The sequence below is a fragment of the Megascapheus bottae genome, chromosome 1, assembly GCF_031878675.1.
Source record: "Megascapheus bottae isolate mThoBot1 chromosome 1, mThoBot2.hap1, whole genome shotgun sequence".
Lineage (NCBI taxonomy): Eukaryota > Metazoa > Chordata > Mammalia > Rodentia > Geomyidae > Megascapheus > Megascapheus bottae.
This window is the reverse complement of record NC_143509.1, coordinates 25,168,704-25,185,168: the sequence shown is the minus strand read 5'-3', so window position 1 is coordinate 25,185,168 and position 16,465 is coordinate 25,168,704. Positions and strand designations below refer to the sequence as shown.

The 16,465-nt window shown below is 42.7% G+C and overlaps 1 protein-coding gene across 1 annotated transcript in view; it reads right to left on the bottom strand.

Annotated features, from left to right (window-relative positions):
- Positions 1-16,465, bottom strand: part of Fndc3b (fibronectin type III domain containing 3B) — a 273,184-nt gene that overhangs the window by 192,615 nt on the left and 64,104 nt on the right. The window contains exon 3 of the mRNA XM_090338767.1: positions 5,919-5,994. Within this exon, the coding sequence (XP_090194893.1) occupies positions 5,919-5,994 (76 nt within the window). The remainder of the gene's footprint in view (positions 1-5,918; positions 5,995-16,465) is intronic.

Below are 16,465 nucleotides of genomic sequence, written 5' to 3'. Positions count from 1 at the left end.
GCATTTAGTGCACACATACTCTAATGAGTTCACTTTCAAGCTCCTAGGAATTTTTTTAAATCAAACTTTTGTTATTTTCAAGCCAAGGCAAAGGTTCAACCATCAGACTCTGAAGGACAGGATTCACCCAGCACAGGTCCTGTGCTCTGAGTTTTCTGCTCCTGAATCAGGAAATCTTGGCTTCTGTTCATTTCATATTAAAGAGATGGACCACCTGCTATCCCAGGTACCCAGGAGGTGTGAGCAGAGGATCATGGTCTGAAGTCAGCCTAGGATAGAAAGTCTGTGACATTCTGATTTCCAGTAAACCAGCAAAAAGCCAGAAATGAGGTATAACTCAAGGGGTAGACTGCCAGCCTTAGAGTGAAAAAGCTAAGAGAACACAAGTCCCTGAGTTCTAGCCCCTGTACTAGCATTAAAAAAAAAAAAAAAAAAAACTCAGACACTCTGCTTTTGAAATTGTCTACCTTAGCTCATGAAACAAAACTGTGACACCATTCATGATTTTTTCCCCATAAACAAAGCAAGAGACAAGCTGAGCTTCCTATGATCTGTCATAAGATTCTTAGAAAGCATGACAGGCCAGTATTTTAATCTGTGAAAAAAAAACTTTATTAATGAAAGTGGTGCTGTAGCTCAAGTGTTAGAGCACTAGCCTTGAGAAAACACAAAGACACTGCCCAGGCCCTGAGTTCAAGCCCCAGGACTGTCAAAACCAAAACAAAACAAAAAACAGAACCTTAAGTGCAGTCAGTTCCAAATTGTACCCTTGTGGATGCTGATTGATGTGCAAGACTGATGCAAGAAGACAGAGGGTGGCATCTCTCACTGAGCTGCAGGCTGACCATCAATGACTCCCTTCCCTCACCCACTCCAACAGCACAGAATCACACACAGGGGTGAAGAGGGTACAGGAGAAGAAGAAAGAGAAGAGAGCTCCCCATTCTAACAAAGCTATAGCTGGCTCTAAATAAGTTCTTCTAAGCACACGATGGCTATCTTCTAGCCATTTCCAGATCTCCACTAACTTACATTGCTATAAAAAAGATCTAAATAATTCTGAGCAACTAGTTTTTCAATGTTGTTATTGATTAAAAGAAGGGCACTCTCTTTCTTTCTGCTTATATCAACAGGACATATACAGGCTCACATGGCCGATGACAATCAGACAAAAATCTCAGTGTTAATGTAGGATCATTAGGAAAGTTCTCTAGAACTTTAATATGTTTCTGTAAAGCCAACAACAGAGGAGCTTCAATCATATGTTTTGAATTTTGTTTAGTTTTTGTTCCAGTAGTGAGCCTGAACTTGGTCTCACATTCTCACTCCACATTTTTCACTCAAGGCTGGTGCTCTAACCCTCAGTCATGTGCTCCCTTCCTTTCTGGCTTTTTGATAGTTAACTGGAGGTAAGAGTATCTGCTTGAGACTGGCTTTCAGCTGGGATCCTTAGATCTTACCTTCTGAATAGCTAGGATTATAGGCTTGAGCTACTTGCAAGCACCCCATGTGATTTGAAGTTTTTTTAATTTGATAGACACATAACTGACCTCTATGATATTAACCACTAGAATCGTAAGATTTAAAGAAGGATTGCCACCCCTGGCAGAGAGGCAAGCTGGTCAGGAGCAGCCATCAGGCTGTGTAGCTGGGTGTCAGGGTGGAGGGTGGGTTGTTTCCAGCCACAGCTGACTGCAGAGTGTAATCCAGGGTGAAGGAAGGGTTTACAAAACAACCAGACTAGGGAGTGTTACCTCTCCCTACTCCTCCAACTCAGGGGAAGGAGGTCGAAATGGACTGCAGTGATGAGGAGGACTCTGGGAATAGACAGACTCAGAGCCTTCCAGGAAGTGGAGTATTTGTTTTGGCCAAAGGATTTCACAGGGAACAGAGAAGTGGCCCAAATAGAAAGATGGCATGTGTGGACAGGAAGGAAGGCTGCTCTGCCAGCGCCTCAGCCCAGACAAGGACATGAAAATGATGAGAGCCACAGCTGCCCTCTACGAATTCCTGACTTCAAGCAAAGGCAGGGGTTCTCTCTGACTGATGGCTCTTTTTCCTAACAATTAACTCACCCTCCACTTCCACCTGGCTAAGAAATGAAAACTCCTTTGTCTAGGATATCATAGGTATAGGTAACCTCCAAATAAAAAGTAAACCCTGCCCTTTTGTGGCCCCTTCAAGACCTATGATTCATGATTCGTGGAAAATATTGAGAAATATTCCATTAGAAATTAATCTGCTGTCACAGCATTTTGTACGCTTCCTGTGTTTTTCTTCCTTCTTTATGACCAAGGACATTCTCTCACAAAAACAAAACCCATTCTCAGCCTAACATCCTTATTCTTTGATGCTAAACTGGTGTCAAGTGTTGAGGAGCCTTTCAAGGACATCAAGACGTGCTCCTGGGGTCTTCCTCGTGTTGTCACAGTGTCTTTGAAAGTCGTTAGGCATAAAGTTAGAACTACAAACAAAGATGGACCTCACTGGTACGGCTTCAAAGTTTCCGGGGAGGTCCAGGAACCAGTCCTGCTTTTCAGCCACTTGCTGTTCCAAAAGCAGCATCTAGGCCAGTGCTGCCAAAGCAAAGTGAGGAGGCTGACAGTTACAACCATGGCACAATTTCCAGGAAGACCGCTAGCAAACACTCACCTTGCACCTTGCTCACCTCATCCCAACTCACACACACACACACACACACCTGCACACTCCTGTCAACTTCAGGCATCTAAATTCAGCCCCTACAAAAATGCAAATGCTCTTTCAATGACTCAACTTCTAGCTCTTTCCTAATAGATGTTTGCAAAGCAAGCAGGCAAAGACTGCCTCCACTGCCCCAGCCCTCCACTATTGGACTTTGCCTGCCCTGAAGCTGGAACTGATGCCCCATGTGGGAACTGCACCCTCTCCGAATTGGAGCCAAATCCTGACTTTGAGCAGAAATGATTTAGGCTCTAAAGCAACACCAACTGCATTACCAGTCCAATCCGAAACCAGTAGGTTCGCCCTACTGCACTAACAAGGTGTTAGCACACATTGCTGAGAATCATCTGTTTCTCCCTGACCCTGAGGATCCATCCTCACATCATACCCAGAATCCTGTTTCTCTCTGACCTGAAACCCATGAGGTCTGGTCACATACCTGAGGAAACGGGTAGCCTCCCTCTGTAATCACTGGCTTTTTAACTTTGTGCCTGACCTGCACGTTAGCAGCAGTCAGGGGTCCCATTGAGGCTTAGACAACTATAGGCCTTCCTGAATGCTAGCAGCACAGCCCATGGCCTTGATTCCTGTTCCTTCTCACGAGGTACTATGCACATCAAGAAATTGGGCCAGGTACCACCAGGCCCCAAATGAAGATAATAACTATAGAATCTGGATCTTCAGAAGAAAACAAAGACTAGGAAGGCTGGGAGAAACCAAGATAAACAGGCTTCACAATTTGACTTTAGTCAAAGCCATTTCTGAAGTCACTGGAAGGGTGTAAGTGTCACTTATCTCTGAGTATCATCATGAATAAATACAGAGCTCCCATTGTGAATGCAGCAATATACTTGCAACATTTCCTGCTGAGCACACCAGCTACGAAGACTAAAATGAGGGAGAGGTTAACTCCGTGAACACACATACACACATGTCTACATACACATACATTTATACACCCATGCTTATCAAATACTGAACTCAAGGTAGGCACTGGTGGCTCATACCTGTAATCCTACTTACTGAGTAGGCTGAGATCTGAGGATTACAGTTTGAAGCTAGCCTGGGGAGACAAATCTAAGAGACTTTTATCTTCAATTCACCAGCCAAAAAAAAAAGCCTAAAGTGGAGCTGTGGCTCAAGTGGTAGAGGGCCAGTCTTCCTTAAGTAAAAATGCCAAGCAAGAATACAGAGAGCCCTGAGTTCAAGTCCCAGTGCGCGCATGCACACACATTGTAAGCAGAGGAACAACTGCTTTCTTACCTTTTTCCTAGGTAAAACAACAACAACAACAACAACAAAACAAAACAAAAAACCTCTGCTTTGCTCCAGATCAGCAGCATTCTACCTGGCTTTCCTACAGAATATGTTTAAAGAGATACAAAGTAGATCTCAGTACTTATTTTTTTTTATTTTCGAGATAATGTATAGAGAGGTTACAGTTACCTTCACCAGGTAGTAGGTACATTACTCACACATTGATACCCCTTCTCATGATGTTGTCTCCATTTCCCTCCCAATCATCTTGCTTTTCCCCCTTCCCTTCTCATTTTAGTACCACAAATAGGCAGAAAAATATCATCTCCTATACTATTTTAAAATATTTCTTTCCTCTCTTCTTGAGGTTTCACCATATTTTTCATTAAGAAAAACTGGGTTTCATTATTAAGTGATTTCGAATACCAAAGATCAAGTTCAGGGACATTGTAGTTAGAGAAATGGAGTCAGCAGAAGTCATAATCAAATGATTAAATCATTCAGCCTAATTACAATTCAAATTCATCAGGCTTGGACCTTCAAAATCCATATTTAATATATACATACATGTTTGTTGTTTTGTGGATCATGGGGCTTGAACGCTGAGCCTGAGCCCTGTCCCTGAGCTCTTCGGCTCAAGGCTACCACCCTACCCCTTGAGCCATAGTCCCACTTCCTGTTTTTTAGTGACTAATTGAAGATAAGAATTTCACGTACTTTAGTGCCTGGGCTGGATCTGAACCTCGATCCTCAGATCTCAGTCCTCCTGAGTTGCTAGAATTACCATCAAACCCAGCTATGTTTTTTATTTTATAGATACAAAAGCATTGTCCACAAGGGATGCTGTCTTGTTAAGCAAATCAAGTTTCCATGCAACTGGTGAGAGGAAAGTAAAAATGATTGTCATTTGCTATCTCTTCTTCTATTTTTTTTAAAAACATACTGGTAAACTAGTCTCACTAATACAAATAATCCCCAGCTCAGAATCTGCTTCCATTAGGAACAAGTACAGACCAATTGAACATTTGGGGCATAATCCCAATCACTATTGGAAAGAGCCATGCTGTTAGAAGCCATGCCTTCCAAACACGTTTATAGACCAACCACAGACCTACCCAGTGACTTTCCTACCCAGAATTCCACATGGACCAGAGTTAGTCCACTCATTTCTCTCTGAAAAAAACCATAAAGATGAGGCATAGGCATTCCATGAACTTAACAAACATCCTTGGTACTGCATCTTCAACCCATACTAAGCCCCCCTACAACTGTGGCTGGTCTAGGTGAGAGGATTTGGGAATAGGCTCTTTGGTGAAAGGAAGTATTTTGCATAGGGCAAGTACACATAACTCAAGGGGGTCAACAGTGTGGAAGGTAGAGCACCTCCCTAAAGTGATCCCAATGATGTACCCTCCAGTACTCACACCCTTGTTTAATTCCCTTTCCTCAGAGTGGTCTAGTTCTACTGACTCCTTAGGGTTCTTGGTTATTCTGATGAGGCCAGCTGCCATCATTTACAACCTTTAGCCTACCTCATAAGCAAAATGTCCACTTAGTAGAGAACAAGAGAAACGTCCTGCTAATAGCCACCCCCACCATGGTAAATAGTACCAGTAACCACTCAAATAAGCCTGCTGTTGATCTACCTGCAGACCTACCTGCATCTATGCTTTACAACAACTGCATCCCTGGTTCACACACACCTTCATATTAGAAATTTGAGAGGCCCAGGGCCCATGGACACAGCAAAGCCACACCTAAATCCAGGATCCACAGAAATTGACATCATTCATATGAATGTGACAGGCCACTAGAATTCAAGGTGATTTGTTAGCAGCAAGTAAATGCATCACTTGAATATTATATTATTTGACAAGAGGAAAAAAGGTACAAATATACAACTTCCAAAAAAAAAAAGTCACACATTTTGCTTCAAATGTTTAGCAAAACTTTCTTACCTTGGATGCACTGAAGCGTCCCATCCTCGGCTCGGATTGTGAAAGTCTCTCCTGGATTGACTTGAACGAGAATAACCTGCCAAATGATGCAAGAAGTTCGATTTACTACTAGAGCACATCTGCACTGAGGCACGAGGTGGGGGGGGGCGGGGCACATCCTATGCAGCTCACATTTTTCAGGAAGACTGGGACACTTCATTCACATTGAACAGCTGAATTCATTAGTACTGTTTAAACTAAGTAACTTTTAAAGCTCAAGCGTAAGTTGATTTTTCTTTGCAAAGCACACTCTTCTTTTCTCACTCATGAGTGTAGACACAACACTGAGAAACAAGCAAAGAACTATACTTTCAAAAGAAAACATCACTCAGAAATGGGGCTTTGATCTAACACTGATATCTGCTTTCTACCACTAACCTGGGCTATTTGATTCTATTATGTAACAATAGTAATAAAAGCTCTCAGTCATGCCTATAATCCTGACTACTCAGGAGGCTGAGATCTGGGGATTATAGTTTGAAGCCAGCACAAATAGGAAAGTCCACAAAACTTGTATCTCCATGAAGCAGCAAAAAGCTGGAAGTAAAGCCAGAGCTCAAGTGGTAAAGTGCCAGCCTTTAGTGAAAAAGTGGCTAGACCCCAAGTTCCCTGGGTTCAATTCCCCAGCACCACATACACAGAAAAAGCCGGAAGTGGTACAGTGTGTCTCAAGTGGTAAAGCACTAGCCTTGATAAAGCCCGAAGCACTGAGTTCAACTCCCAGTACTGGCCAAAAAATACCTCAGTGCCAATACCCCTTCCCCCAAAAGAAATCAACTTTATGTACTGTGCAAACCACAATTTATCTGTCTTACAAAACTCAAAGTCATTCATCTTTAAAAACTAGACTATTACGATCTTTGTATTTCACCTTTTCTACTAATTCATCATAGGAATCACTGCTCAGATTTTTATCATGTTTAATATAAAAAAAAAACAGATTAATTCGAGGAGGGAAAAAATCAGGATTACTCAAGGAAAAGGAGTCTAAGTTTTCATTAATTTCACTGATAAGTTATTTCAAGGTAATTTTTTTTTCTGTACAACAGCAATGTTAATGATCTTTCAGGCTTCAACATTTAAAATCCATACCAGCTCTAACACAGAATGAATGCCATTGTAAGAATCAAGAGGAAATCTTTTCAGATCTTCAGTGCTGCTGAAACATGTACATTGTTTTCCTGTAAGTTCACTTTTAGTCATTCTTTTAACATGGAAGTCACCTGAGTTCATTTGCTTTGTTTTTTGTTTGTTTCATTTTGCCAGTTCTGGAGCTTGAACTCAGGACCTGGGCACTGTCCCTGAGTTGTTTGTTTGTTTCTTTGTTTTTGTTTTTTTTGTTCAAGGCTAGCACTCGACCAGTTGAGTCACAGCACTCCTCCTGGCTCTTTCTGTATATGTAGTACTGAGGAATCAAACCCAGGACTGCATGCATGCTAGGCAAGCACTCTACCACTAGGCCACGTTCCTGGCTCCTCCCAAATTTTAAAAGAACAACAACAGGGCCGGTTGTTTGGCCTAGTGGTAGAGTGCTTGCCTAGCATGCACGAAGACCCGGGTTTGATTTCTTGGTACCATAAACTTAGAAAAAGCCAGAAGTGGTGCTGAGGCTCAAGTGGTAGAGTTCTAGCCTTGAGAAAAATCCAAGGACAGTCCTCAGGCCCTGAGCTTAAGCCCAGGACTGGCAAAAAAAAGAACAACAAAAATAAAAACTTTGTTTTTAACATATGGAGCACACCTTTACTATAATGACATAAAACCACACTTGAACAAGGAAAACCATACCTGCCTTTTTAAAAGTCCTTAAACAAATTCTAGCATCACCTTAAAAGAGCAAAAACTATCTGCTTTGTATTAAAGCTATTGGGGTATGCTCATAATAAATATCTATGAAGTTAATCAGTGAGGGAAAGAATTGATGGGCACCAAAACACTGTCCTAGATTCTCTTTGACTAATCTCAAATTTATTTACTCTCTCCTACAAACTGTCAGACAATGTGCCCTCAATCCTGGATAGCTCTCAAAATACGAGGTTCTGAAAATACAATTCCTTGGTATTATGGAAAGAGAGGATTTGTGCATGCAGAGCATATTCCAGATTGTCACATTATCTACCTACTATCCTGCACAGAAAGGGCCTGGGACACGTCCTCAGCCATGGCTGACACCAGCACCAAGGCTACAGTTCAAAGCACAGGTCCGAGGCTTCCAGCCCCAACAGTCTCTGTGTATCTCCCCTCCACTCCTGACCACTGCCCCACTTCCTCAGGGAGAAAAATGAAGGGGAGAAGGCTTTTAAGCATCCCTAAAATACCTCTCTTCAGATGTCTAGTTCATGTAATTTTCACTGCTGCTAAGTTGCTATGGCAACCAGATTGTAATCTCCTAAGGGTCCCTCAGAAACCAGGTAAATCTCCTGTGTTTCTGATACCCATTTCTCTTAGTAAGAGCAAAGGTCACTATCTGAACAAACTGTATTCATCTTGGCATGAAGAGATTTTTTTTTTTAAAGAAGAAAGCACTGTATTGTACTGAGAGAGGCGGAGCACCTTGCTGTTTTTACTGTCAATAAGCAGAGGAGAAAAATGAAATTTTGACACACGAGCCCAATGAATGGTCTTGACAACAGACAGGAATGGGTTATGAACAGCAGGCCAGGCATCCTGTGGTCTGGAGAAGCGTGAGTCAGGCCCTGACAGACAGGGAGCACTTAACCTTTGTATCAAGCAAATCTCAGTCAGTCACCCTCCATCCTTCCATGCAGAGATAACTATTACAAGTTCTCAAATATAGAATAGAAAATGGCACTGCTGTCCAAACCACACCATCTTTTTGTTTGGGGGTTTTTTTTTGGGGGGGGGTTGCTGGGGCTTGAACTCAGGACCTCATTATGAGTTGATGTTTGGGTTTTTTTTTTTCCTGTTGTTGTTCAAAGCTGGTGATTTAACATTTGAGTCATGCCTATACACCTACACTTCTGGCTTTTTGCTGGCTAATTGGAGACTCTTAGTCTCTCTTCAAATTCATCTGCTTGGGCTGGCATCAAACTGTAATCCTCACATCTAACCCTCCTGAGTTGCTAGAATTATAGGAGTGAGCCAGGAGCACATAGCCTGTTTTATTTATTTTATTCCCTATAAACTTTGGGAAGCTTAAACTTTGGGAAGCTGACTGAACAGAACAATAGCATCTCAGACTACCTGTGAAGGCAAATTCTAACTTAGGCTACAAATGAAAGCCCCACTGGCCACCTGTCACCTCTTGTGATATACCAGCACATCAAAAACCTTGTGTGGGAGCCAAAGATCTGCCTGAAAGAGATGCAATCATGTTTGCCTCCTTCTGAGAAGTTCAATTGCTCCCCAGACAATCAAGACATAAAGAGCGCAGGAGGAAGAGATCACATCATACTTCAGTGGCATTCAGGCTCTGGGAAATGTGTCTTCCTTAAACCTGTTTCCTGTACAAATGAACACCTATGGCTTGGAGCCAGTATTTCCTATTATCCACAGATAACCTTTAAGGGGGGAATAAGATACTGCAGAGGAGTTTCATATAAGCAAATGTTTTGTCCAAATGGTTCCATAGAATTTATTTGATTTTATTTCTTATAGCTCTAAAGATCAAACCCAGGGTCTCCCACACGACAGGCAAGTGTTCTACCACTGTGTGTACTCTCAACTTGACAACAGCTTTTAAACTAAGTCATCCAATCATACTTATAATCTTAACTATGTAAGAGGCTAAGATATAAGGATTGCTATTCAAAGCCAGTCTAAAAAAAAAGTCTATGAGACTCTTACCTCCAATTAACCTCCAATTTACCATTTACATGGTAAAGTACCAGCTTGAAATGAAAAAACTCAGGGACCATGCCTAGGCCCTGAGTCCAAGCCCCAGTACTGATACACATGCATACACATATACACCCCCTATAAACAATCCATCTTTTGTAGAGAAAAACAGGTTGACTGACTGATTGATTGGCTGGTTGGTTGATTGCTTCATAGGTTGCTGTCCTGTCCAGCGGGACGTCAACTAGGGCCAAGAACCTAGAGGGAGGAATGAAAGGGACAGGAGACACGAAGAAGGCAGCAAGACAAGCGTTCTGATCAAGCTGTGAGTTTTATTTTTCACACAGGGGTTTATATACCTTTTCAGGAGAGGCAAGAAGGGGTTGGGGTACTGCTCGGGGTAGGAGGTCAGGTGGTAGGATGTTTGCATATCCACACAAGCAGGCATGCATTGCTTAGTAACCTAATTTACAAAATGTGCCCTTAGGACAAGGAACTATGCAGGCACATTCTTACACTAAGAATTCAGGGAGGGGGAGAATGTTCCCAACAGGTTGCCTCCATCCATTCTCATCTTTGTGACCCTGGTTTCTGTGCCTTGAACCATAGCAAGCCTTAGATGGCACTGAAAACCCATCTCTTTTTCCAAATCAGGAAAAGGGAAGTGACAGATAACAAATCTTTATGGCAATAATATTCACGAATAAACATCCCAGGATTACATATGTGAGTGGCTAGACTAGAATGCCATTTGCAAAATGGTGGCTAAACACCACCTGCCCATTCTGCTCTGATGTCCTCCCTGAAGCTTCAGGCGAAGGCCACAGGAAAGGAACACAAGGCCAGAGGCTACCAAAGGACATAAACACTGGGCTAGCCTATTGCTAACACAACTGAAAAGATAAATCTTCTTATTTCGAATCTTCCTGGACTTGGGGACTCTTTGTAATGGTTCATACGTTTTTTATGCTCTATTAACTCAAAGGATAAAAAGTTCAAAAGCTGTCTCCCTCAGCAGACTTTCCACATCTGTCCAATTCAATTTGCATGATGTAGACTGCTTTGTTAATCCTTTGTATCAGGTATATCCCCACCCCTTTACAATGACTATGAAAATAGTTCCTATTTATTGGACATGTATGGTCTACAAGGTAAACCTAACTAACCAGACTTTTACAGATGAGAAAACAGAGGCTCAACAACACAGTATTTCTGTGTTGTCAAAAAAATGTAATGTAAGCCAGACGTTGGGCCTAGTGGTAGAGTGCTTGCTTAGCATGCATGAAGACCCGGGTTCCATGCCTCAGTACCATATACATAGAAAAAAGCCAGAAGTGGTTCTGTGGCTCAAGTGGTAGAGCCCTAACCTTGAGAAAGCCCAAGGACAGTGCTCTGGCCCTGAGTTCAAGCCAGGACTGGCAAAAAATAAAAATAAAAACAAAAACAAACAAACAAAAAACAACCAGATATGTATCTGTCTGAACTAAGCTGGGACCTAGCCCTACAGGACGAAAATAAGCAAAAGTCTCACAAAGTTACCTCTCAGTGGATATCCTTCAAAAATCCTTGAAAAATCTACCTAATTGAAAGAAGACAGTGAATTGGATCCAAAGCACCACCAACACTGACTAGGACAAGCTCTGTTCCTGGGAGTCTAGGCTCATTTTCTGAGGCAGAGCCCCTGCCCAGATCAGGGTATAGAAGGGAGGTGGTGAAGGATGCTCCCTTGTACACAGCACAGGATGCATTCTCCTAACGTCTCATATAAGGACTCATTCCACAAGTCATTCTCAAGTTCTGTCATTCCTCCAGATCACCAACCTTCCTGCATACCAATCTTAATGGCCTAACAGTGAGCACAAGATAAAGATGATTCTGGAGAAGGCCACATTGTCCCTTTAAGGCTTCCCCCAATGGCATGTCACTAAACCGAAAGGACTCTGTGACTGAAGAACAAGCAGTTGGGATGCTTTTATGAGCTAAAACTACAGAACTGAAGAACTGCAAAGATAGACACACAGACACACATACACACACACACACACACACACGAGTTCAACGGGTGGATTTCAGGAAATAAATGCCCTTGAAGAAAGTCCCACTACAGCTCTCTGTCTTCATCAGCAATCTCCATGTCTCAGATAACCCAAAATTCCAATAGGATCTGTAGACAAAGCCTTAACACTAAGGTCGGCCCATATTGCCAGGATGGGCTTGGAAGTCATTGAAACAAACAAAGCATTTACACACGCGGCCAAGAACATGAGATGGCAGCTTACAAGGGCATTTCAACTCTCTCCAATTGTCCACTGCCTTGAAGAAATAGGTTCTTTTACAGAAACAAACAAACAAACAAAAACCTCCTCTGTACTAAGAATGTAAACACAGCATTAACTTAAATGGAAAAGAAATATATCATGTAATATAGCCAGTCCAAACTAAGTTAAAAGAGTCTTTTAAAAGAACCACCAACATCTGAATCTAAAGTTTCAACCACACAACTTTCAAGAGACTGACTCCCAAGGAAGCTTCAGTATAGTTTGTCCCCAGCTAAGAAAAACAGCTATCAAATGCCCACATGCACTAAGCACCATCTTGTCTGCTCAAATCACTTTATTAAATGTACTTCTCAAGGAAAAGTTGAGGGCTAAAAAGATCACTCGTCATCCTTTTGTTTAAAATAGGTTCAGGGGTTGGCAATGAGCAAAAGCAGCAGCAGATGCTAAGTTTGGAACAAAAATTTTTTAAAAAGGGTAGGGAGGGGGCCGGGAGTTTGGCCTAGTGGTTAAAGTGCTTGCCTAGCATGCATGAAGACCCGGGTTTGATTCCTCTGTACCACATACATAGAAGAAAAAAAAAAAAAAGCCAGAAATGGTGCTGAGGCTCAAGTGGTAGAGCTCTAGCCTTGAGAAAGTCCAAGGACAGTGTTCAGGCCCTGAGCTCAAGCCCAGGACTGGCAAAAAAAAAAAGGGGTAGGGAGTTTGGCCTAGTGGTTGAGTGCTTGCCTAGCATGCATGAAGACCCAGGTTCGATTCCTCGGTACCACATACATAGAAAAAAAGCAGGAAGTGGTGCTGTGGCTCAAGTGGTAGAGTTCTAGCCTTGAGAAAATCCAAGGACAGTGCTCAGGTCCTGAGCTTAAACCCAGGACTGACCCCCCCACACACACACAAAAAAAAAAAAAAAAACTGGTTCACTGAAAACCCACTTGAGTTGCTGCCATCATCATTTCTGGCCAATCTTCATTCCTCATATTGATCAATATTGACTTGGTAGGGCCTAACAACTTTCTATCCCTCAAACCACGCAATAGTGTCTCCAGGCCACAATTCTGGGAATCCTGCTTGACTATTCTTGGCACACTGAAACCATCCTGCCTCCATTCAGAGGCAGCTCCCTGGTTTCTACTTTTGATCGAATGAGACAGAGCAATACAATCGCCACTGACAAGCCACCAGACACATCCCAGCATCGGATCTCAAGGCAATCGAGGAAACATTCAACTGCCTATGTTCCAATATTCCATTTCGATGTCAACCATGTATGGATTCAGGCAACATCATTCTTCTCTTAAAGACAACGTGCACAGAAAGAATAGTGCCATTCTTCTGCTTACATTCTACATTTTTTGATGACTACAGTTAACTGCTCATGATGGCTATACTTTCTCAATTGCTTCACATTAATACAGTTGCCTCATAATCTGTGTCCTACAACATAATTCTAGGGGTGTAGAAGGATTCAAGAAAAGCCATGAATAGCAAGACCCTCCCCACCCACATTGCATAGAACATCTCCCCTCCTCAGGTCTTGATTTCGTGCTGGTTCCACTGCCCTTATGTAAGTCAATCTAATGCAAATACTGAAATCCTGATTGTTCAACTCAACTAGCACTTGCTGACATATGCCAGGCACTTGTTACAAAGCAAGCATTGATGATTTATGTTGACAGCAATGAAATTACACCTGTCATATGAGTTGGTTCCATAGTGGAGAAATATGATTGTAACAAAGAGCAGAAGAAATTGTCATTGAGAGTATGTTTAAGGAAGAAGTAGGTGGCTGGGAATGTAGCTCAGGAGAACACTTGGCATAGCATGCACAGAGAGGGGGGAGGGAGGAAGTAAGGGAGGAAGGAAGGGAGGGAGGATGGAGTGGAGGGAGGAGGGAGAGGAAGGAGGGAGAAGATAGAAGAGAGGGAAGTGATAGGTAGAAAGGAGGGAAGGAAAGACAGACCACAGTTGACTACTAAAGGATCAACCACACAAGCACATACACAAAGACTATAGGTTATAAAGCATTCCAATAACAGCTAGCATTTCAGTGTGGCTACAGTAGCAGGCATGGGATAGAGAGGCAAAGGTGAGGCTGCAGAGACAGACCAAGCTGTGCAATCCCTAACATGGGGCCATGGGGTGGAGATCCGTATTGTCTTCAGATTCTCGGAGTACTAGAGTTGTCTCTGTTAAGCAGCTGTTTAAAAAGCCAGGTAGACTCACACTCTGCTCTCAAAGCAGCACAGCCCCGAGTCCATATCCACATGTACACACAGAAACTTGTACAAATTTTCTGATCATTCCAATTCCTTCAGGTCCTTCAGGACCACATCGAAAGACAGGGCTGACACTAGTCTCTGCAGAATGTGAAGGAAAAAATGTGACAAAGTTTTTCCAGCCTGACCCACCGGTCCTCCCCACAGGCCCTCAGCACACACGAGCACAGAGCCGATTCTATACACGTCTAATTGAGGGCCAAGTTTATGCACCATGACATCAGTACAGCACAATGAGCCAAGTTTAAACTCCATCTGGGACAAATAATGTCCAGGCACACTGTGACTTCTTTTGTTTATCTCCATTGCCTAAATATTCCTTCGTGGTAAATGAACTAACACTGATTTATTTCCCAAGGCCTCCAAAACAATATTCTGCACCCTGAAGCAACTCCTTGCCTCTAGCTCTCTTTCCAAGACTATGCGTAAGTGGTTTTTAACAGAACACATGATCCTGAAACGTATTATTAACAGGGTAAGAGGAAAAGTCCCAGCAACCCTTCAGCAATCTGAAACAAAGAACATGAGGGCCCACTGGCAATCAGGCGCTGTGCATGGCTTCTGTTCAAGGCCTGCATGGTTTTCATGCTGAGTCCCCTGGAAGGCCAGAAAAGTCAGATGAGAGACTCAAGACATGCTTGTGCATCTAAAGGCTATTTTCTTTTTTTAGGAAGAGTAAACTCAGCTGATGTTGTATGGTGGCTTTACTTAAGAGAAACAATTCTAACCTGGGAATGCAAAACAAAGCACCTTATAGGTTCAAATCTTCCAACACATTTCATGATTCTTAAGCTTCACAAGCTACCTCTCGGGTACTAGAATTTGGGGGGTAGAGGGCAGTCCTGGGCTTGAACTCAGGGCTTTAGCACTGTCCTTGGGATTTCTCAAGGCTAGAGCATTACCACTTGAGCCACAGCACCACTTCTGACTTTTTCTGTATATGTGGTACCAAGGAATCAAATCCAGGTCTTCATGCATGCTAGGCAAGCACACTAGCCCAGGCCAATTCCCAGCCCTGGCATTTTTTTTAGTGGAAGTAAAGGGTGAGGTTTGGCAAGGAAAGGATAAGCAGAAAGTGCTCTCTTTCCATCTCTGTCTCCCTCTCTCTTACACACACTCACACATATACAAATACCTTTCATGGAGAAGAATCTCTTTACCACCACCAGTGGTCACCACTATCTCTCAGCAACCACTGACCCCAGAGTCAATTGCCTCCCTAAGCATTCCCCTATGGAAAACCAGGAGCGCTGCAATGACCTGACCTAGGCTTTGGGAATCCTTCTGCACAGGGAAACATGGCCCCAGTGCCTCCAAAAACCCCTACTGCAGCTTGGGTCTCATCAGCCAGAAGATGACAACTGTGACTTCCTGGAACCAATATGGCAGCCACAGCCTTTGCTAAAAACTTTATTATTCACTAAACCAATCTCATGTTTCCTCAAGTGCTTACCTAAGCAAGACTCGTGGAGACACACTTAACCCAGGCCACTTTCCCTCTCGGGAAAGCAGGACTTGTATTTTGGGAGAGTATCTGCATTTTGGAAGAGGTCCTAGATGGAATGTATTCCAGCCCTAACTTGCCAGCTGTAGGCACTTAACCTTTCAGGATTTTGTCTATAAAAAGGACTACCACCTTATGATGTATGCGATTACTGAATGAAATGATATAGATAAGTACTTAGCACTAGTCCTAGCACTTCATAAGCACCAAACTGGTTACCATTCCTTCCCTTAACCTCTTAAGAAACCAAAATATCAACTATACATTATCCTTTCCAACAATGTAACTTACCATCCACAAATAAACCAGGCAAGTAAGTTTGACACTAAAAGTCTTCTCGTGACCTGCAAGCTTATAAAGCAAAACTACAGTCAGAAGTAAATGCAGAAATTTAGTGGAAGCATTTGGCAGGCTTTCAGTGCCAAAAATTTGACCTTTAACATTATCATTTACATTGTCAGGCACAGAAACTTCAAACTCAGAAGCTTTTGTCCTACATTTCTCCCAGAGGGTTCAGAATATCCAGTTTAAAACAAAGGAGCCACTAGTACCCTTCAAAGGAGGAGCTCAGGCCTGGAATGATCCAATATTCAAGTCTGCTGGAGTTCAGAGAGGTCTTGAGTAGCTGGCAGAGTGTGCAGGGTTAAGACATTACAA